This window comes from Erpetoichthys calabaricus, chromosome 12 (genome assembly GCF_900747795.2).
Source record: "Erpetoichthys calabaricus chromosome 12, fErpCal1.3, whole genome shotgun sequence".
Classification (NCBI taxonomy): domain Eukaryota; kingdom Metazoa; phylum Chordata; class Cladistia; order Polypteriformes; family Polypteridae; genus Erpetoichthys; species Erpetoichthys calabaricus.
The window spans coordinates 151,101,548-151,123,376 of NC_041405.2; the positions used below are offsets into that span (position 1 = coordinate 151,101,548).

General features: G+C 41.0%; 1 protein-coding gene across 1 annotated transcript in view; it reads left to right on the plus strand.

The window, feature by feature from the left end:
* lonp1 (lon peptidase 1, mitochondrial) overlaps nucleotides 1-21,829 on the plus strand; it is an 87,040-nt gene that overhangs the window by 25,421 nt on the left and 39,790 nt on the right. The window contains exons 4-10 of the mRNA XM_028816563.2: nucleotides 1,660-1,918; nucleotides 2,006-2,067; nucleotides 6,529-6,658; nucleotides 15,285-15,368; nucleotides 17,025-17,245; nucleotides 17,363-17,501; nucleotides 21,328-21,506. Coding sequence (XP_028672396.1) covers nucleotides 1,660-1,918; nucleotides 2,006-2,067; nucleotides 6,529-6,658; nucleotides 15,285-15,368; nucleotides 17,025-17,245; nucleotides 17,363-17,501; nucleotides 21,328-21,506 — 1,074 coding nt within the window. The remainder of the gene's footprint in view (nucleotides 1-1,659; nucleotides 1,919-2,005; nucleotides 2,068-6,528; nucleotides 6,659-15,284; nucleotides 15,369-17,024; nucleotides 17,246-17,362; nucleotides 17,502-21,327; nucleotides 21,507-21,829) is intronic.

Genomic DNA, 21,829 nt, shown 5'->3' on the forward strand with positions numbered 1-21,829 from the left:
AACAGCCCCCACTTCCCTGTAGTGCCCTACAAGGACAACTTGTTTTGAAAGATCTTTTCTTTTTGATCAATAAAAAATGATTTAGTCTGCCTCAAGAATGTGAATGTGACACTACCACTGATACTGAATGGAAAATAGATTGTAGGAGGGGAATGGGCATCTCGGCTGGGAAGAAGGGTGACTTATTACCTGGATGGCAGGCCAGAGTGGAACAACAAACAAATTGGCTGGTGGGACGGAGAAACAAATTTGCACTCGGCCAGTATTACTGATGGACCGATGGAAACCAAGAATCGGGAGTTGTTCCATCCTCATAATAATATTAATAATAATTCTTTGCATTTATATAGCGCTTTTCTCACTACTCAAAGCGCTCAGCAATTGCAGGTTAAGGACCTTGCTGAAGGGCCCAACAGAGCAGAGTCCCTATTGGCATTTACGGGATTCGAACCGGCAACCTTCCGATTGCCAGTGCAGATCCCTAGCCTCAGAGCCACCACTCCGCCACCAGGTGGCAGTGATCCTCGTATGGCAACCCAGTTGGGACACCCACAGGGGTGCTTGGGAGGTGAGGTCTGGAAGTGCAGCACTGTTGAGGTCCCTACATACCGACAGAGGGCACTGTCAGAGGAGGACCTCCCTACTTTATTTATGGCCCAGAGGTTCTTCCTGGAAGACGCGGTGTGGCACCAGAAGTAGTTTGCCTTAAAAAAAGCCTGCTGCTTCACATCGGATAGTTAGAGTCGGGAGGCAGCTTGCAACAGTCAATGGGTGGAAGGAAGGAGGAAGACTTGGTTATTATTGTTTAATTTGTCTTATTGTAATGGCTGATTGTTGGAGATGATTGTGAAGAGGTATTTGGAAGAATAAATATCTTTTTTTATTCTAAAATGTGTGTTGCATTGCTGTGTCTTGGGTTTGTGGCTTGTGGTCACACAGTCAATAAAGACATGATTAACTCTTTGAATGTTGAATATTTTTTCCCTAAACCTCAGTTTTCTGAAAAGCACAGAAAGCAATTGGTTTCAGATGTACAGTAAATCAACATAAAACATCTGTTGCTGTGTGCCGCGGCTGCTGTCGGTGCCTGTTCAGTGCCTCTGGCAGTAGCGGCCACAGCTCGATGGCCAGCAGGAAAGCACCGCGGGCCGTCTACCTGGCTGTCTTTGCATTGCAAGTGGGTGGCGGTGGTAGTCCATCTGGTTTGTACCTCTTGTCATTGTAAGTGTCAGCCTTCATAAGCAAACCTTGCTTTAGGCGCCTCCTCTATACAAACAATCTCAACACCACGAACAGCTGAGGATCGACCAGCTGATGCTGGTGCCTCACTTTTGTTTTTGATTCTCTATCTCCAGATCACTTCCATCAAAATTAGAGTCTGAGAAGTCGGAGTCCAATTCAGCGATAAAATACAAAACGTCGTGCACAAAGTATTTTGCTTTGCGCGTTCACTTGGGTCTCTCAGCAGATGTTGATGCCATAGTGATTGTTTGCTCTTCGCTACTCGTGCACACACAGGGAATCGAGGTCAAATCAAAGTAGTAGCCAACAGAGCAAGCTCAGTATTGTTTAGACATCTGAGCAACTAACGAACTAACTAAAACAATATTACTTGGTTAAGACAATTACCCTAGCTCTCCTATCCCTTTTGTCCTTCAGGATCCGTATCAACAAGCAGTTGGACCCTGAACTAGAAGAACAGCAGCAGCTGGATGCAGATGATAATAAGCAGAAGGCACGCAGGAAGAACAAGCGCCCCAAAAAGGAATTACAGGACCTTGGAGAAGCCATGGAAGAGAAGGTGCAACAAGTAGAACTTGTTATTGAACCAGTGGAAGCACAAGCCAACCCAGAGGTTCTCATGGTGGAAGCAGACAATGTTGTCCATGAGGACTTCCAGATTACTGAGGAAGTCAAGGTGAGTGTATTTAAGAGAAGTGTATACAGGTTTTGTGTGAGACATTATTGGTGTCAATTGCTTTGATGATGGTATTTTGTTTTCTAGGCTCTGACTGCAGAAATTGTCAAAACTATCCGGGACATCATTGCCTTGAATCCATTATACAGGTACTTTGGATAGCGGTCTTTCTCGCTCTCTCTCTCTCTTTTATTTTTTTTTATTTATTTTTTTATATTTGCATTTTCCAGTGAAAGTTGATTGAAAGCCAAAGGCTTTCCTGGCTGTAGCAAACACAAAGCTGGAGCCAACCCTACACAGGATACCAGAAAAATCAGAGGACACACTCATATTTACACCCATAAACACACTAGATGAGCATACTGAATGCTGTTAGAACAATAGAACAGTATTGACAGGAATAGGTCTTTAAGCCCAACAGGATTGTCAATCCTCTTGAACTAATTTTTCCTAAATAACATCAAATCAAGTTTTGGTGGTCTTCAAATTACTACTGTATACCTCACTTGGTTACATAAAAAACTTTCCATCTGTGTCTCCATGTTCCTTTTTAAGATTTATTATTAGTTTGTTATTATTTTTATTTATTAGTTTGCTGCTGGAGAATGTGAATTTCCCCTTTGGGATTAATAAAGTATCTGTCTGTCTGTCTGTCTGTCTGTCTAGATTATAATTGTTGTTATTGATATAGGTTGTTATTGTAGATTTATTAATAGTTGGTATCCTCTATGCTAAATTCTTCCATTATTTCAAAATTTTTAATCATGTCGCTTCCTATTCTGCATTTGGTTAAACTTAAAAGATTCAGCTTCTTCAGTTTTTCCTCGTAACTTGTACCTTGTAGTCCCAAAATCAGTCTAATCACTCCTCTCTAGACTCTCTACAGCGCTGCTACGTTTTTTTTCTGAAACCTGTACATCAGAACTGCACACAGTACGTCAGATGGGGTATCACTAGTGCATTACACGGCTTAATTGTAACTTCTCTTGACTCTTATACAACATATTGGTCTATAAAACCTAACATCCTTAAAGCCTGCTTAGTAATGTCTGTCCACTATCTGGATATAGACAATAAAGAGTTCACTAATGCTTTGAGGTCCTTCTCATAAAATCTTCTTTCAAGTTTCATATCTTCCATTCTGTATTTATGTCTGACATTTTTACATCCTATATGTCATACAAAACCCATTTTCTGTCCGAGTTCCTTTGTAACGATTCATCTGTGATCACTCCCCCAACCACCCTTCACAACACGAGCAGCAGAGACGCAAAGTGGCAAAAGAACAGCTGCTGTACAGGCTTTTAAATGATCGACGCACAGCGTGATAAGAAGAAAATGCAGGTCGCAAGCAGCAGCAGAAAGACAACAGCTGATCCGACTGCATCTCCTTAGCATCCGTTCAGCCCCCCCTTTACAATGCAAGCAGCGTAATGCGATCTGTGAAAAACAGATTTAAACACGCCCAGGGCTAGAAATAAAGGACAAAGAGTAGATGACAAAGTAGAATGTCGTAAAGAAATCAAATATGTACACATGCACAGCACGCAAGAGATAATTGAAGTACGAAAATTCCAAAGTCTCAAAAAAAGGTTAGGGAAGGTCTCATTAGCGCAAACAAACGGAAATTATTACTCGGTGAAATAACAGAACAGTGTAAAGAGATCGAATATATTGTTTGGATTTAAACTTTAAGTCAGAGACTTTTAGATCATCTAATTTGTGTTGCCAGCGAGAATTAAAAGATTCTAAAAACGTTGTTGCAGTATGAAGTCCCATGAGATGGCGACTTTTAACATGAGATTCTTTCAAGTCACGCCCTACTTACAACCATTTTCAAACAAGACCACGGTCATCTAACCTCAGTCATGTGAATGCTTTTTGTCAGACACGCTTCCTGCGCTCTCAGCTCTTATAAATTTTATCAGGACAATAATTTTATACGTTCAAGATGACATGTCAACGACAAAACGATGAAGAAAGAGCATGGAAAAACATTCAAGAAAGTCGTTCTATTTATTAGAGAGAAAGAAACGATATTCACTCACAGGCAGTTATAAGTTGCATTATCACAATGCAAGTCCAAACAAGGAATTAAAATTCAATATGATCTTGAAGAAAAGTTAATTCCAAATATTGTTTTTACAAAAGTTTTAAAGTAAATGTGAAAATAATGCATATGTAACAATTCTGAAAATAACAATCTCTTTAAATTGTATATCCGGGAAACCAAACCCGGGGGTGGGCGAGCGAAGTGAGCAGGGGGCCGAGTCATAGTCATAATAATAATACAAGGATACCTGAAGTTTGTGAATAATTTGACAAACCAGCAAAATAATTTTGGCACCCTCTTAATAATTTACCTATATGTTTTTCAACAGTATGTGTACAGAATGTTAAAATGCGGAAGACATTTTAATGCCAATAAAAGTGCTACAACTGTAACTTTCCATGCACAGTAGTAAATTCATGTGTAGTTCTAGTATACAAAGGGACAATAAAAGTACATCTATTATTCACATAAGTAATTCTAAGCATTTTTTAGCACGAATCTGTATATTACTTTTGCCACTGTGTCCAAGTAAGGTCATGCTAAAGACTATTTAACACCAAAACTCCTATCGGGATGTCTTCAGCAATATGCTGTAGATTCCTTCTGGCCTAATTGAATGATTCCACTAAAAATGCATATGGGAAGACCATATTTTATTCCAAGCTGGAACAATCTAAACATCTCAATATATTGGATCTTAAAAATATTGAATTTGCTATCTATACAGTATCAATACAGTTTCAGACTGCCTGGCAATAAAGTTTCTGGTATATACAGTGCATCCAGGAAGTATTCACAGCGCATCACTTTTTCCACATTTTGTTATGTTACAGCCTTATTCCAAAATGGATTAAATTCATTTTTTTCCTCAGAATTCTACACACAACACCCCATAATGACAACGTGAAAAAAGTTTACTTGAGGTTTTTGCAAATTTATTAAAAATAAAAAAAATGAGAAATCACATGTACATAAGTATTCACAGCCTTTGCTCAATACTTTGTCGATGCACCTTTGGCAGCAATTACAGCCTCAAGTCTTTTTGAATATGATGCCACAAGCTTGGCACATCTATCCTTGGCCAGTTTCGCCCATTCCTCTTTGCAGCACCTCTCAAGCTCCATCAGGTTGGATGGGAAGCGTCGGTGCACAGCCATTTTAAGATCTCTCCAGAGATGTTCAATCAGATTCAAGTCTGGGCTCTGGCTGGGCCACTCAAAGACATTCACAGATTTGTCCTGAAGCCACTCCTTTGATATCTTGGCTGTGTGCTTAGGGTCGTTGTCCTGCTGAAAGATGAACCGTCACCCCAGTCTGAGGTCAAGAGCGCTCTGGAGCAGGTTTTCATCCAGGATGTCTCTGTACATTGCTGCAGTCATCTTTCCCTTTATCCTGACTAGTCTCCCAGTCCCTGCCGCTGAAAAACATCCCCACAGCATGATGCTGCCACCACCATGCTTCACTGTAGGGATGGTATTGGCCTGGTGATGAGCAGTGCCTTGTTTCCTCCAAACGTGACTCCTGGCATTCACACCAAAGAGTTCAATCTTGGTCTCATCAGACCAGAGAATTTTCTTTCTCATGGTCTGAGAGTCCTTCAGGTGCCTTTTGGCAAACTCCAGGCGGGCTGCAATGTGCCTTTTACTAAGGAGTGGCTTCCGTCTGGCCACTCTACCATACAGGCCTGATTGGTGGATTGCTGCAGAGATGGTTGTCCTTCTGGAAGGTTCTCCTCTCTCCCCAGAGGACCTCTGGAGCTCTGACAGAGTGACCATCGGGTTCTTGGTCACCTCCCTGACTAAGGCCCTTCTCCCCCGATTGCTCAGTTTAAATGGCTGGCCAGCTCTCCTGGTAGTTTCGAACTTCTTCCATTTACGGATGATGGAGGCCACTGTGCTCATTGGGACCTTCAAAGCAGCAGAAATATTTCTGAAACTTTCCCCAGATTTGTGCCTCGAGACAATCCTGTCTCGGAGGTCTACAGACAATTCCTTTGACTTCATGCTTGGTTTGTGCTCTGACATGAACTGTCAACTGTGGGACCTTATATAGACAGGTGTGTGCCTTTCCAAATCATGTCCAATCAACTGAATTTACCACAGGTGGACTCCAATGAAGCTGCAGAAACATCTCAAGGATGATCAGGGGAAACAGGATGCACCTGAGCTCAATTTGAGCTTCATGGCAAAGGCTGTGAATACTTATGTACATGTGCTTTCTTAATTTTTTTATTTTTAATAAATTTGCAAAAACCTCAAGTAAACATTTTTCACGTTGTCATTATGGGGTGTTGTGTGTAGAATTCTGAGGAATAAAATGAATTTAATCCATTTTGGAATAAGGCTGTAACATAACTAAATGTGGAAAAAGTGATGCGCTGGGAATACTTTCCAGATGCACTGTACATGTGAGTATTTCTATCTAGTGTATTTACTCTGTGTGTGTGTATGTGTGTGTGTATAAATAAATATATATTATACAGTACACAGAAGCAAACCTAAATGAGATTGACCTCCCTTAAAAGCACAGATTTTCAGGTCTGTCTTTACTCTTGCAGAGAGTCAGTGCTACAGATGATGCAGGCTGGGCAAAGAGTTGTTGACAATCCCATCTACCTGAGTGACATGGGGGCAGCACTGACTGGTGCAGAGTCACAAGAGCTTCAAGACGTCTTAGAAGAAACCAATGTGAGTACAAGTCAAAAGGATATGATCATAGTGGAGCATATGATATTATTGTTCTTGATTTTCAAATAGCTTTTGATGAGGTTCCACATGAGAGGTTGGGTATCAAACTAAAAGGAGTGCCAGTTCAAGGTGTGGTGTGTGTAGATGGGGGCAGAATTGGCTCAGACACAGGAATCAGAGGGTTATGGTGTGTGGAACGGTATTAGATTTGGCTGATGTTAAGAGTGGTGTTTCACAGCTGTCAGTGCTTATAGCTACTGCTGTTTTTAATATATAAAAATGGTTTGGATAGGAATGTAAACAAAAAGCTGGTTACATTTGCTGATGATACCAAGCTAGGTGAATTGGCAGATAATCAAGAATCCATTGAATCAAGACAGTGTACAAGCTTGGGCAGATTTGTGGTAGATGAAGTTTAATGTCAGTAAATGTAAAGTATTACACATAGGAAGTAAAAATATGAGGTTTGAATATACAATGGCCCTGTGGTGGGCTGGTGCCCTGCCTGGGGTTTGTTTCCTGCCTTGCGCCCTGTGTTGGCTGGGTTTGGCTCCAGCAGACCCCCGTGACCCTGTAGTTAGGATATAGCGGGTTGGATAATGGATGGATGGATGGAATATACAATGGGAAGTCTGAAAATCGAAAGTACACCTGATGAGAAGGATGTAGGAATTGTAGTGGACTCAACACTGTCAACTTTCAGGCAGTGTTCAGATGCCATTAAGAAGGCTAACAGAATATTAGGTTATATAGCACCCCTAGTGTGTGGAGTACAAGTCCAAGGAGGTTATAGTTTATAACGCGCTGTTGAAGCTTCAACTGGAAAACTATGTGCAGGTTTGCTTTCCAGGCTATAAAAAAGGACACAATAGTGCAATAAAAAGTCCAGAGAAGAGCAACAAGTTTAATTCCAGGGCTACAGGGGATGGGTTATGACGTAAGGTTAAAGGAGTTGAATCTTTTCATTTTAAGCCAAAGGAGTTTAAGAGGTGACATGATCAAGTATTTAAAATTATGAAAAGTATTCATACAGTGGATCCAGACTGCTATTTTAAAATGAGTTCAACAAGAATACAAGGCACAGTTGGAAACTTGTTTAGGGTAAATTTCGCACAAATGGTAGGAAGTTCTCCACATGGAAAATTATATACACATAGAATTATATTTTAAGTTATCAAGTAGTGTGGTAAATAGTAGGGCTTACTGGACATTCAGAACTCAACTTGATGTTATTTTTAAAGCAATCCGGTTGCTATGTCTTATAAACTTTTTTGGGCTGAAAGGCCTGTTCTCATATAAATTGTTCTAAAGTGAAATTGATGAAACTTTAGAAATTAGACTTCAAGAATTCTATGCTGGAAATGGAGATATAGTGATGTCAACCTTGATTAGAGAAATGGAAGTCCCAAAATGGAATCTATATATGTATTTAATGTGCAGCATTCGCTGCTCTGTAAATATGAGGGACAGTCAAAAAGTTTCTGCACTTTTATATTTTTGTTGTAAATGGTGAAGGCGGGAGGAGTAGTGATTGGGCATTAAAAAGTTGGTACGACGCTGGGAAAATTGCATTGCAAACGAAGGTGTCTGTTTAGAAAAGTGATGTAATTTGTTTTTGAAATTCCTAATAAATAGAGTTAAAAAAAAAGTGTGGAAACTTTAACGTCCCTCGTATTTCAATTAGTAATGCATGTATATTTGTCTGTCTGTCTGTGCTCCATCTCTGTCTGTTGTTTTTCCTTTCTGCAAGCTTACATTTCCAGTAAAATTCCAGAGTTCTGTGATGAGATGATAACCATAGTCATGCTGTAGAATTTGAACCTGGGCACATTTGCGATATATATATAAATAATATATTTTTGTTTGCCACAAAAACAAAGGGCATTACATACCTAATGCTTTGTTCACATCCTATGAGAAATACAGATGTGGGCAAATTTGTTGGTCTTCTTACAAATGATTGAAAAAGTGCTGTCTGCCTACTGAAAAGTGATGAAGTAAAAAGCCATTGTCCCCTGAGAAACTGGATGGCTTTGATATGTCTTCAGAGAATAAAAGCGAGTGTGATAAGAGATCAAGTATTGTTTGTTCTACAAAGGTCTAATAAAATGGCATGGACACATTTATTGGGACCCCTAGAAAAGATAATCAGTAATTGGATTCAAAGGATTTCTCGAACTAGCTGTTTTCTTGAATTCGTATCACATGTCTCCTATTGGGTGGCACGGTGGCACAGTGGTAGCGCTGCTGCCTTGCAGTAAGGAGACATGGGTTCGTTTCCCGGGTCCTCCCTGAGTGTGCATGTTCTCCCCGTGTCTGCGTGGGTTTCCTCCCACGGTTCAGTGACATGCAGGTTTGGTACATTGGCGATCCTAAGTTGTCCCTAGTGTGTGCTTGGTGTGTGTGCCCTGTGGTGGGCTGGCGCCCTGCCTGGGTTTTGTTCCTGCTTTGCGCCCAGTGTTGGCTGGGATTGGCTCCAGCAGACCCCTATGACCCTACATTAGGATGAAGCGGGTTGAACAATGACTGATAGACTGTCTTCTGTTGTGCAATCAGTCATTTAACTGATTTAAATGGAGAGCAGTAGTCAGTCTGCTGTTTGATGTCATCATGTGTCCCACACTGAACATGGACCACAGAAAGAAAATTATAGACAAGCATGTTAAAGGCAAGGGCTAGTAGACCATCCCCAAGCTGCTTGATATTCCTTTGACAACAGTTGCAAATATTATTAAGAAGTTCAAGGTCTGTGGGACTTCCAGTCTCCCTGGATGCGGCTGCAAGAGGAAAATCAACCCCAGAATGGGATGAAGAATAGTGAGAATGGTAGGCATAAAACCAAGGACAACCTCCGGACAAATACAAGCTGAATTCCAAGGTCTAGGTACATCAATGTCTGATCACACCATCTACCACTTTTTTAGTGACAGTGAACTCATTGGAAGAAGACCCAGGAGGACTCCACTGTTGAAAGAAAAAAAAAAAAAACAGACTGGAATTTTCTAAAATTCTTATTGACAAGCCACAGTGCTTATGGGAGAATGTTCTTTGCACAGGTGAGATACCACTGAGGCTTTTTGACAAGTGTCTGCTCTAAGTCCGCAGATAAAAAAAATGAAGCTTACAAAGAAGAGAACACCAAACCTGCTGTGAAACGTGGAGGAGGCTCTGTTATGTTTTGGGGCTACTTTGCTGTAGCTGGCATGGGGTGCCTTTAGTCTGTGTAGGAAACGATGAAATCTCAGGACTATCAAGACGTTCTGGAGTGAAACAATCTGCCCAGTGTCAGAGAGCTCTGCCTCAGCCGCAGGTTATGGGTCCTCCAAAAAGATAAGGAGCCAAAACACACCCAATAGTGGCTGAGAACAAAACATTGAACTACTAGCCAACCCGCGGCGTACCATACGCCGCATAATCAGGCTGGGTTTTTAATGATTTTTAAGCACAGGGAAAAAATTAACATTTGAAAAATCCGGAGGAGAGGGGAAGGACGCCGAAGCCTCACGAAGCATCAACACGTATGAAGCAATTGTGTCAGAAATCGTATCGAAGCTTCGAAGCATTTAACACTCACCTCTGTAGTGACACTTCCTGGCCATTTTTATTAACGTTACAGAAACTTATGATACACTTCAATGACGTCTGTTAAAACTCGTATTGCTTTTATTTTTTCGCAGCTACATAGTACGGCTGCTTTGCAGTAAGGAGACAGTGGAAGATTGTGGGTTCGCTTCCTGGTTCCTCCTTGTGTGGATAGCAAATTATCCGCGACAAACAAACTGTTTTACACGCTGCAAACCAACCCGAGGCATAGTATACGCCGCTTTTTCAATGTTTTTTAAGCAGAGGGAAAAAAATGAACATTTGTAAAATCCGTAACGCTGCTTTCAGTAAGTACAATGTACACGCGTTTAGTTTGTTGGTGACTTTTTGCCAGCTGTCGTTCCTGGTTTGGGCTGTTTTTGCAGTGTTACTGCCTGTGCATATTAAATCTTGAATTCTTTTGAGTAACTAATTAACTAACTAACACCCACCCACTCAGCTTGTGTGAAAAAAATGCGCCCGTTCTTTCCTCATTTTGTTGCAGCAATATACATTGTGTTTTCACTCAGCGCGGAGGTGCACATTCATCTCGGATTATTACATCCAGCTAATCTGCTACACGACTGCGTTTGAAAAACCGACTTATCCCTGATGAGTTTCACCGGCATTAATGATTAGAAATCTGGTTGGAACAAAACACTGCAGCCACAGGGGTTCAGCAGGACCGAGTTTGGGAAACACCGCTGAACACTCGTGGCTCTTGCCAACTCACGGCGTATCATATGTCGCATAATTATGTATTGATGGGTGAACACTTTCTGAACGACACAGTTGTCCAAACAGAAATGAAAGTAAAATCGAGACTGGTGCATTGTTTAACTGCATTCTCTGTCTTGTAGCGCAGTGGTAGTGTTGCTGCTTTACAGTAAGGAGACTGTGGAAGATTTTTGGTTCATTTGGGCTGCATTTGCAGTGTTACCGCCTATGCATATTAAATCTTGAAATCCTTCGAGTAACAAATTAACTAACACCCACCCACACACACACAGCTTGTGTGAAAAAATGCGCCCGTACTTTCATCATTTTGTTGCAGCCTATCAAAGACTTGCTGCCCCCAACTCAAGGTGGCTCAGAGGTCCATGTGTAGCGTACAACAGATGAACATAAATGACGCAGTTTTTTCGGAGGCATCGCGTCCCAGTTAGTGGGCGTGGCTCTGTGAGTTGTCGTCGTATCCAATGGTCATAGAGTTGGTGGGCGAGGCTCTTTCCTACTTGTCGGCGGCTTAGTGAATCCACGCCTCTTCCTGCGTGCTTTCATGGTTGTCTTGTTTTGGTGTGCGTGCTTTCATGGGTGTCTTCCCCTTTGGCGGCGACTTTGTGAATTATATATATAGACTAGCAAAATACCCGCGCTTCGCAGCGGAGAAGTAGTGTGTTAAAGAGGTTATGAAAAAAAAAGGAAACATTTTAAAAATAACGTAACATGATTGTCAATGTAATTGTGTTGTCATTGTTATGAGTGTTGCTGTGTTTTATATATATAAAATACACACACACACATATAAACATATATATACATATATATATACACATATATATACATATCTACATATATATATATATATATATATATATATATACATACAGTAATCCCTCCTCCATCGCGGGGGTTGCGTTCCAGAGCCACCCGCGAAGTAGGAAAATCCGCGAAGTAGAAACCATATGTTTATATGGTTATTTTTAGAATGTCATGCTTGGGTCACAGATTTGCGCAGAAACACAGGAGGTTGTAGAGAGACAGGAACGTTATTCAAACACTGCAAACAAACATTTGTCTCTTTTTCAAAAGTTTAAACTGTGCTCCATGACAAGACAGAGATGACAGTTCTGTCTCACAATTAAAAGAATGCAAACATATCTTCCTTTTCAAAGGAGTGCAAAGCAAGCAGTCAAAAAAAAAATCAATACGGCTTTTAAGTATGCGAAGCACCGCCGGTACAAAGCTGTTGAAGGCGGCAGCTCACACCCCCTCTGTCAGGAGCAGGGAGAGAGAGAGAGAGAGAGAGAGATAGCGAGAGACAGATAAAAAAAATCAATACGTGCCCTTTGAGCTTTTAAGTATGCGAGAAGCAGCTGCACGGAGCCCCCCTGCTCACACCCCCCTACGTCAGCGCGAGAGAGAGAGAGAGAGAAAGTTAGCTGGATAGCTTTTCAGCCATCTGCCAATAGCGTCCCTTGTATGAAATCAACTGGGCAAACCAACTGAGGAAGCATGTACCAGAAATTAAAAGACCTATTGTCCGCAGAAACCCGCGAAGCAGCGAAAAATCCGCGATATATATTTAAATATGCTTACATATAAAATCCGCGATGGAGTGAAGCCGCGAAAGGCGAAGCGCGATATAGCGAGGGATCACTGTATACACATCCACATATCAACATATATATATACACATATATACACACACACACGGTTTATGGGTGATGATTGTTTTACTCTTTTTATGTTTATTTTATTTTATTGTAGAATCAACTCCTATCTGCGCACAGCAGGGCAGCCGTGGGCGGATGCGTATGGTGTATTCACTCCATGTTATCGTGCATTGCGCTGTCAGTGGTATTTTGATAAAAGAATTTGAACAACATATAAGAAGCGTATAAATTATTAAACAGTAAAACATTAACATTTAAGAAGTAAAGTTACATTAAGTACTACTGCAGTGCCTTCGGGTATACTTCATTTTTTGTTTGCCCATTACATGCTTAAATGTATAAATTTTTTGTTGCACCTACCCGAGAACACGCGACATATAACAGAGCGTGGGAGAAGCATGGATTTTAAACACGCGTTGAGTTCATCTGCTGGTCTCCCTCGTGGAATAACTGGTAATGTTTGACTAAAATCTACAGCGAGTAAAACGACATTACCTCCTATTTTTTTTTTTACGATCTCTGAGATCTTGCTTTTTTCGGTTCAAGGCTTCATAAGCTCTTTTATGTTGTATGGTGTACTTATCCCAAACCATCATCTTTGAATGTTGCAAGACTTTCGCCTTGTATGTAGATCGGGGTAATTACATTCATTGCATTCCTAGTCTGAATCACAATCTGATTGTATGGGTGGTTACCTGGCACTGTAGGGTTGCCACCCGTCCTTTAAAATACGGAATCGTGCCGCGTTTGAGAATGAAATTGCGCGTCCCGTTTTGAATCAATACTGGACGGGATTTATCCCTAATTTTTTTTATCATTTTTTTTTTAAAGCAGCGTCTCATGCAAATCATCCCACACGCATTTTATGAAGATGCCTCCTTTCCTAGTTTTGATTGGGTAATACTTGATGTCATCGTTAGTTTGATTGGTGTTTTTAACTGTCCAGTGAGGAGGGCGTGTCTTTTAAGTACAGTCTGCAAAGTGTTGGCACTGAGATGTGGCGTCAGCGCCATAGTTGAAGCCCCTAACGTTGCGGTCAGCAAGCCGGCTAACATCCGCCATGTGCCGTCTTTCAGTTGCGAGAAGCAGATCATAGAATGGTTGAAACTGTTGCCCCTAACGTTGCGCCACGGCGTGTGGTTCGTTTATACCTCGTGTGTTCTCATTAAACTTTTATCTCGCGAATATGTTATTGCAATCCGCAGCGGGAGACTTTCTATAAACTTAATTTAAACTTACGTTTTACACCGTGCTTTGTTTCCCTTATGAACATGCTTGTAAGCTTAACTCGCTCCGTTCTCAATTGTTTAATAAATTTTTTGCTCTTCGCTGTTCCTCCATTTCCCCCTACTTCGTTCTTTTATCTCGCGAATATGTTATTGCAATCCTTAACGGGAGCGTTTCAATAAACTGATTGAAAATAGTTTTGCATTTGCCTTTTTAGTAAAAGGCGAGCTTTTAAGCCTGAGAAATCACCGCGTAAATGCACACGTTTAATTGGACATGTGTTAATATGTATGGTTACACAGTATTAAAAGACAGTGAACAACGTCAGTTACCTTTGTTCCCGCGTTTGATAAAAGGTGAGCTTTTAAGCCTGAGAAATCACCCCGTAAATGCACACGTTTAATTGCACGTGTTAATATGTATGCTTACACAGTATTAAAAGACAGTCAAAAATTAACGTCATTTACCTTCGTTCCCGCGTGTGACTCGTGCTGTAAATCTCTTCCTTGTTTTTAGTTCACGTGATTACGTAGGAGGCGTGATGACGTGATACGTGACTCCGCCTCCTCCATTACAGTGTATGGACAAAAAATATGTTCCAGTTATGACCATTACGCTTTGAATTTCGAAATGAAACCTGCCTAACTTTTGTAAGTAAGCTGTAAGGAATGAGCCTGCCAAATTTCAGCCTTCCACCTACACGGGAAGTTGGAGAATTAGTGATGAGTCAGTCAGTGAGTGAGTGAGTGAGTCAGTCAGTCAGTGAGGACTTTGCCTTTTATTATTATAGATTCTGAAGTGGCCTTCTCTGTTCCCTTATTTGAATCCCCTCAAACACCTATGGAAAGAACCGAACCATGCAGTCTAGAGAACTCCCTTCAAACCTGACACAACTGGAAGTAGTGAGCTCAGGAAGAGTGGGCCAAATGACCTGTGGACTGGTGCAGCAGTCTCAAGGAGAGCTCCAGGAATTGCTTGTTTGAAGTGGCTGTCTCTAAAGATTGTGGAACAAAATATCATTTAAGGGTCCCATCATTTTTGTCCATGCCATTAATTTTTGTTATTATTTGAAATATTCTGTTTAATCAAAACTTGAAAAGTGTTTCGTGTTAAATAGGGAATAAACAATGATGGGCGCCAATTACTTCTGTTAGTTTCAAGTTACAGTATTTCAGAGACAATTGTCGGTTCTTATTTTTTTTGTGGAGCAGCACCAACAGATTTGTCCATGAATGTATGAGAATTGCAATCTCAAATTTTAAGGATATAAAATTGGAGAATGAAGCTGTCAACCTTGAGAATGAACAGATAAAACTTAAACACTGAACAAAGGTGAATTTTTTTTGTGTTGTTGCTTTCTATTTCTCTCTGTTCCTCCGCTGTTCCTCAAGTTGTTCTTTTCCCCCCCCCCACCCATTTAGATCCCAAAGAGGCTGTATAAAGCTCTGTCTCTCTTGAAGAAGGAATTTGAGCTCAGCAAACTCCAGCAGAGACTTGGCAGAGAGGTATGTGAACTTGAAGGCAAAGGTCTTCCAATCCACTTTACAGACACCTTTTCCCAGCAACAACAACAACAACATTTATTTATATAGCACATTTTCATACAAATGATGTAGCTCAAAATGCTTTACAGGATGAAGAAAGAGAGAAAAAAGACATGAAAGAAAATAAAATTGGGCAATGCTAATCAATATAGAATAAAAGTAAGGTCTGATGGCCAGGGAGGACAGAAAAAAAAAAAACTCCAGACGGCTGGAGAAAAGAATAAAATCTGTAGGGGTTCCGAGGCCACGAGACCACTCAGCTCCCCCTGGGCATTCTACCTAACATCAGTGACCTCAATCAGTCCTCATGGTATTCAGGGTTCACATGGAAGAACTTGATGATGATGGTCATGTGGACTTCTGGCCTTTAATCCATCAATATAGGGACATCACGGTGGTTTGATCGGGTGGTGAGGGCGCAGATCACCACCACAGAAAACCAGAAAAAGAACAGAAGAGAAAGTAGGAGTTAGTACAGATTTTGAAGCCACCATGAATGATAATGATAATTAAATGAATATACAGAGTATCAGGATTAAACAAAAATGAAGCTATGAGGAAGCCATGTTAAAGTAATGTGTTTTCAGCAGTGTTTTAAAGTGCTCCACTGTATTAGTCTGTTGAATTTCTATCGGTCAGCTATTCTAGATTTTAGGTGCATAACAGCAGAAGGCCGCCTCACCACTTCTTTTAAGTTTAGCTCTTGGAATTCTAAGCAGACCCTCATTTGAGGATCTAAGGTAAAAATTTGGAGTGTAAGGTGACAGGCATTCCAAGATATGGGATGGAGCAGATTATTGAAGGATTTGTAAACCATCAGCAGTATTTTAAAGTCAATTCTAAATGACACAGGTAACCAGTGTAGTGACATCAAACACATCAGTGACACTGGAGAGATGGGCTTGGATTTTCTTTTCCTAGTTAAGATTCTGGCAGCTGCATTCTGCACTCGTTGCAATCGATTGATGTCTTTTTTTGGGTGGTCCTGAGAGGAGAGCGTTACAGTAATCTAGCCGACTGAAAGCAAAAGCATGAACTAATTTCTCAACATATTGCACTGCTATTTTATTATATTTCTTAAGTGAAAAAATGCTGTCCTAGTAATCTGATTAATTTGTGCAGGGCTACAGTATATTGAAACCAAGAGAACAGGCAGCCTTAATCAGCGTTAAACCTGGAATGACCAGTAGAGACAGCTGCTTGATTAATTACTTACTGCCCAGTATGATCTCCGGTTAAGAAACAGTATGACTTCACAATATCTGTATTTCATTATGCCACCCTTTGTCCCAGGAATTAGTGGCATGCTGAGTTTTGCATGCTGCTTAACAAATTAACAAAAATATTTGCTCTTGTTCCTCCATTATAAATGTATAATAACATACTGATTAATATACTATGCAGTGTGTGTTTGTGTGCGAGTAGTAAATGGTCAAAAATACATTTTTCTTATAACAGATGATAAAGACCGGCTACATGAGTCTGATTCCACTTTGCATCTGGATAGCTACCTCTAATTCCACTTTGCATCTGGGTAGCTACCTCTAATAGAAAGAGAAGTTAGTATGTAGGTCTGAAATCCATTTTCCAAATAGCACCATAATTCTTTTTTACCAGGTTGAAGAGAAGATAAAGCAGACCCACCGCAAGTACCTCCTGCAGGAGCAGCTGAAAATCATCAAGAAGGAGCTCGGCCTAGAGAAAGACGACAAGGATGCCATTGAGGAAAAGTTTCGTGAGCGGCTGAAAGATCTACAGGTGCCCAAGCACGTCATGGATGTAATTGATGAAGAGCTAAACAAATTAGGCCTTTTGGATAACCATTCTTCGGAATTCAAGTAAGCAGAAGAAAAGGGGATTCCTGATGCCTTATAGAAAGCGATGTAGTTTATCTGAAAATGTAAGTATTCTGTGACATGTAAAATGTTCTAAAATTTTGTTTCACTTGGCCACAGTGTAACTCGGAATTACCTGGACTGGTTGACTTCAATGCCCTGGGGAAAATGCAGTACGGAGAACCTGGATTTGATCAGAGCAAAGGAGGTCCTGGAAGAAGACCATTATGGAATGGAAGATGTGAAAAAACGCATTCTGGTACAGCATGCATGGGATGGGGTGTGGTTGAGAGGTTGTGGTTTAGATTCTTGATGTCAGTAAGTCAGTATATGTGATGAAAATGTAAAAATTGAGTCATTGTTAGCAAAAAAAAAAACATTTTCACCTATAGTCATATGAAAAAGTTTGGGAACCCCTCTCAGCCTGCATAGTAATTTACTCTACTTTCAACAAAAAAGATAACAGTGGTATGTCTTTCATTTCCTAGGAACATCTGAGTACTGGGGTGTTTTCCGAACAAAGATTTTTAGTGAAGCAGTATTTAGTTGTATAAAATTAAATCAAATGTGAAAAACTGGCTGTACAAAAAATGTGGGTCCCCTTGTAATTTTGCTGATTTGAATGCCTGTCACTGCTCAATGCTGATTACTTGCAACACCAAATTGGTTGATTAGTTCGTTAAGCCTTGAACTTCATAGACAGGTGTGTCCCATCATGAGAAAAGGTATTTAAGGTGGTCAATTGCAAGTTGTGCTTCCCTTTGACTCTCCTCTGAAGAGTAACAGCATGGGATCCTCAAAGCAACTGTTCAAAGATCTGAAAACAAAGATTGTTGAGTCTCATGGTTTAGGGGAAGGCTACAAAAAGCTATCTCCGAGGTTTAAACTGTCAGTTTCAACTATAAGGAATGGAATCAGGAAATGGAAGGCCACAGGCACAGTTGCTGTTAAATCCAGCAGGTCTAGCAGGCCAAGAAAAATACAGGAGCAACATACGCGCAGGATTGTGAGAATGGTTACAAACATCCCACAGATCACCTCCTAAGACTTGCAAGAACATCTTGCTGCAGATGGTGTATCTGTACATCGTTCTACAATTCAGCGCAATTTGCACAAAGAACATCTGTATGGCAGGGTGATGAGAAAGAAGCCCTTTCTGCACTCACACCACAAACAGAGTGGCTTGTTGTATGCAAATACTCATTTAGACAAGCCAGATTCATTTTGGAACAAAGTGCTTTGGACTGATGAGACAAAAATTGAGTTATTTGGTCCTAACAAAAAGCGCTTTGCATGCCGGGAGAAGAACACTGCATTCCAAGAAAAACACCTGCTACCTACTGTCAAATTTGGTGGAGTTATTCCATCATGCTTTGGGGCTGTGTGGCTAGTTCAGGGACTGGGGCCCTTGTTAAAGTTGAGGGTCAGATGAATTCAACCCAATATCAACAAATTCTTCAGGATAATGTTCAAGCATCAGTCATAAAGTTGAAGTTACGCAGGGGTTGGATATTCCAACAAGACAATGACCCAAAACACAATTCGAAATCTACAAAGGCATTCATGCAGAGGGAGAAGTACAGTGTTCTGAAATGGCTGTCACGGTCCCCTGACTTGAATATCATCGAAAATCTATGGGATGATTTGAAGCAGGCTGTCCATCAAATTGAACTGAACTGGAGAGATTTTGTATGGAAGAATGGTCAACAATACCTCCATCCAGAATCCAGACACTCATCAAAGGCAATAGGAGGCATCTAGAGGCTGTTATATTTGCAAAAGGAGGCTCAACTAAGTATTGATGTCATATCCCTGTTGCAACTATCCAAATTAACTGGTATTGTAGTTGAATACCACCCCCCCCCTTTCTTTTACAGTTATAATCCCAAGCAGTATAAGCAGAGTATTGATGTGAGTGTTGGCAAAGTAAAATTAATGTAGCCTGGCAATAGGCTACCAGGTGTCTCTCTATCTTAGTTATGCTGATTGGTGTCTAGTATGAAAAGGCGCTATATAGGCGCCCGACCCGACACAGACTGGACACAGACTGGACACAGAGGCACACGTAAAATAAATAAACTATTTAGTTTTCTTCATCTGTGGGGCATGTCTTCCCCGTAATCCCCACAGGCACAACACAGTCCCAAGCACAAATATACCTAATAAAACACACAACAAAGCACTCTTTTCTTCCTCCACCACTCCTCCCAGGCAACCTCGTCCTCCTCCTTCCGATTCTGGCTCCCTGAGTAGTGGCCTCAGGCTCCCTTTATAGTTCACCCAGAAGTGCTTCAGGTGGCAATTAACCTAGATTAGGCTGCACTTCTGGGTGTGGCTGCGTTGCCGCCCACTCGGGCTCAGGAAGCCTTGTAGCTCCCCCTGGCGGTAGCCACAGAGCCCAACAGGGATGAGCTCCGGTGTTCCAAGGTATTGGCCCCGATGCAACCCTTGGGGGCTGCCGCCAAATGTTCCGGGGGAAGTAGTGTGCATCCCATGGCTGCTCCCCTGGATCCAGTATCAAAGGGGCATCCTGGCCAGGCATGGGTCCCGGCTGTCCACCACACTAGTCTGATGTGGTCTTGCATGGTCATTGAATGGAGTGGTAGAAACAGATGGTGTGGCCATCTGCATGATTGGAGCAGCTGAGAGATGTTTTACTTCTATCTCAGCCCTTCATTTAAGTCCAGCCTGGTCATCATTGACATGCCTCATGAACTAGTTGGGGGTCTGTTCATGATTCAGCTTCTCAGAATGGCTGCGCCCTTTGATATTCCAGCTGCTGGTCTATCCATGTTCTTTCATCTCAGCCATCTGTATTCCCACAGGCCAGCTGGTCAGAACTTGCATTTTAACTAGCCTTTCCTAAGATCTATACAACTTCTGACTTGTAGCAAGTACAAGAACTGGTTTCTAAAGTAATTAATTTTCTAAATACATATTTTTTAAACATAAAAAAATTACATACTGAACAAAAAATAAAATTCAATAAATAAATTAATAAACCTATATTGTGCAGAAATTGCATAATAAACTTAGAGTATAAGAATTTAGTTTGGGGATTTGGGAGGAATCATTGAATTGCCTGATAGCTGGGGACAGACAATATCCCCAGTGGCTCATCATACAACACCATTTAGGAATGAGCCTGCAGCTAAAAGTGCTCCAAGACACCATGTGAATTTCCCATTGGGATTAATAAAGTATCTATCTATCTATCTATCTCTCTCTCTCTCTCTCTCTCTCTCTCTCTCTCTCTCTCTCTCTCTCTCTCTCTCTCTCTCTCTCTCTCTCTCTCTCTCTCTCTCTCTCTCTCTCTCTCTCTCTCTCTCTCTCTCTCTCTCTCTCTCTCTCTCTCTCTCTCTCTCTCTCTCTCTCTCTCTCTCTCTCTCTCTCTCTCTCTCTCTCTCCTGGAGGGGATTTTTCATGCTAGCATCCAAATTTGCCACCATCTTCTTTTCAGAACAGCTTCCCGTGTATCTGGGTTAGCTCTGTGATGCAGCAGGAATTTTTGGTAAATTTGCTCAGGCATTGTGCGACTTGTGAAGTTGCTTCTCTCAGAGAACACTGCATAGATAGTTGCAGTGATTGCTATGGACTGGTAGAACATTTCCAGCTGCTTGCTGCATACAATAGAAGACCTGAATCTCCTTAGGAAGTCCAGTCTGCTCTGGCCTTTCTTGTCTACCGCTACTGTGTTGTCACACCAGTACAATTTGCTGTTTATGCAGACACTATTTTTTATATATTTCCCCCACAAATATTTTTAAGGGTGAAATGGTAATTCAGCCGCAGCAGCAAAATCTCCTAGAGGTGGAAAAGCACCTAAGCTGCAAATGAAAATGGTTTTGTTGCGTTTGAAAGTGGATTGTTGAAGCTCCATGCTACTCTTTCATAGCATAATTTCAAATTTTAGTCTGTCAGGTCTCCAGAAAACTAATTAGGCTCTGAGAAGTTAAACTAATCTGTTATTTATTTGAGTAAAATACAGAAATCTAAAGTATCTTGAGTAGGAGTGGAAGTTTTTCATTTTGAATCATGCTAAACTCTTCCTCCAGTAATTATTTTTGTTTGTCTTCTCCTTGCAGGAGTTCATTGCGGTGAGTCAACTTAGGGGTTCAACACAGGGCAAGATCCTGTGTTTTTATGGGCCCCCTGGAGTGGGAAAAACCAGCATCGCCAGGTCCATCGCCAGGGCGTTGAACCGAGAGTACTTCAGATTTAGCGTGGGTGGAATGACTGATGTGGCAGAAATCAAAGGACACAGGTGAAGTAGTTGATAAAACTCATGTAAAATAAACTAATCCAATGCAGTTTCTGAAGCCATTTTAGTGAAATCTATCTATCTATCTATCTATCTATCTATCTATCTATCTATCTATCTATCTATCTATCTATCTATCTATCTATCTATCTATCTATCTATCTATCTATCCTAAAGTGAATATCTTTCTATTTGTGCGATATTTGATGATAACGATAATTAGTCAATATTTTGCATCCTTTAAACACGTGTTTGTAAAAGTGTTATTGATATAGCTTGGCCCTGTTAATATAATATTAATTGCAGCTTACCAATGAGATTAATAG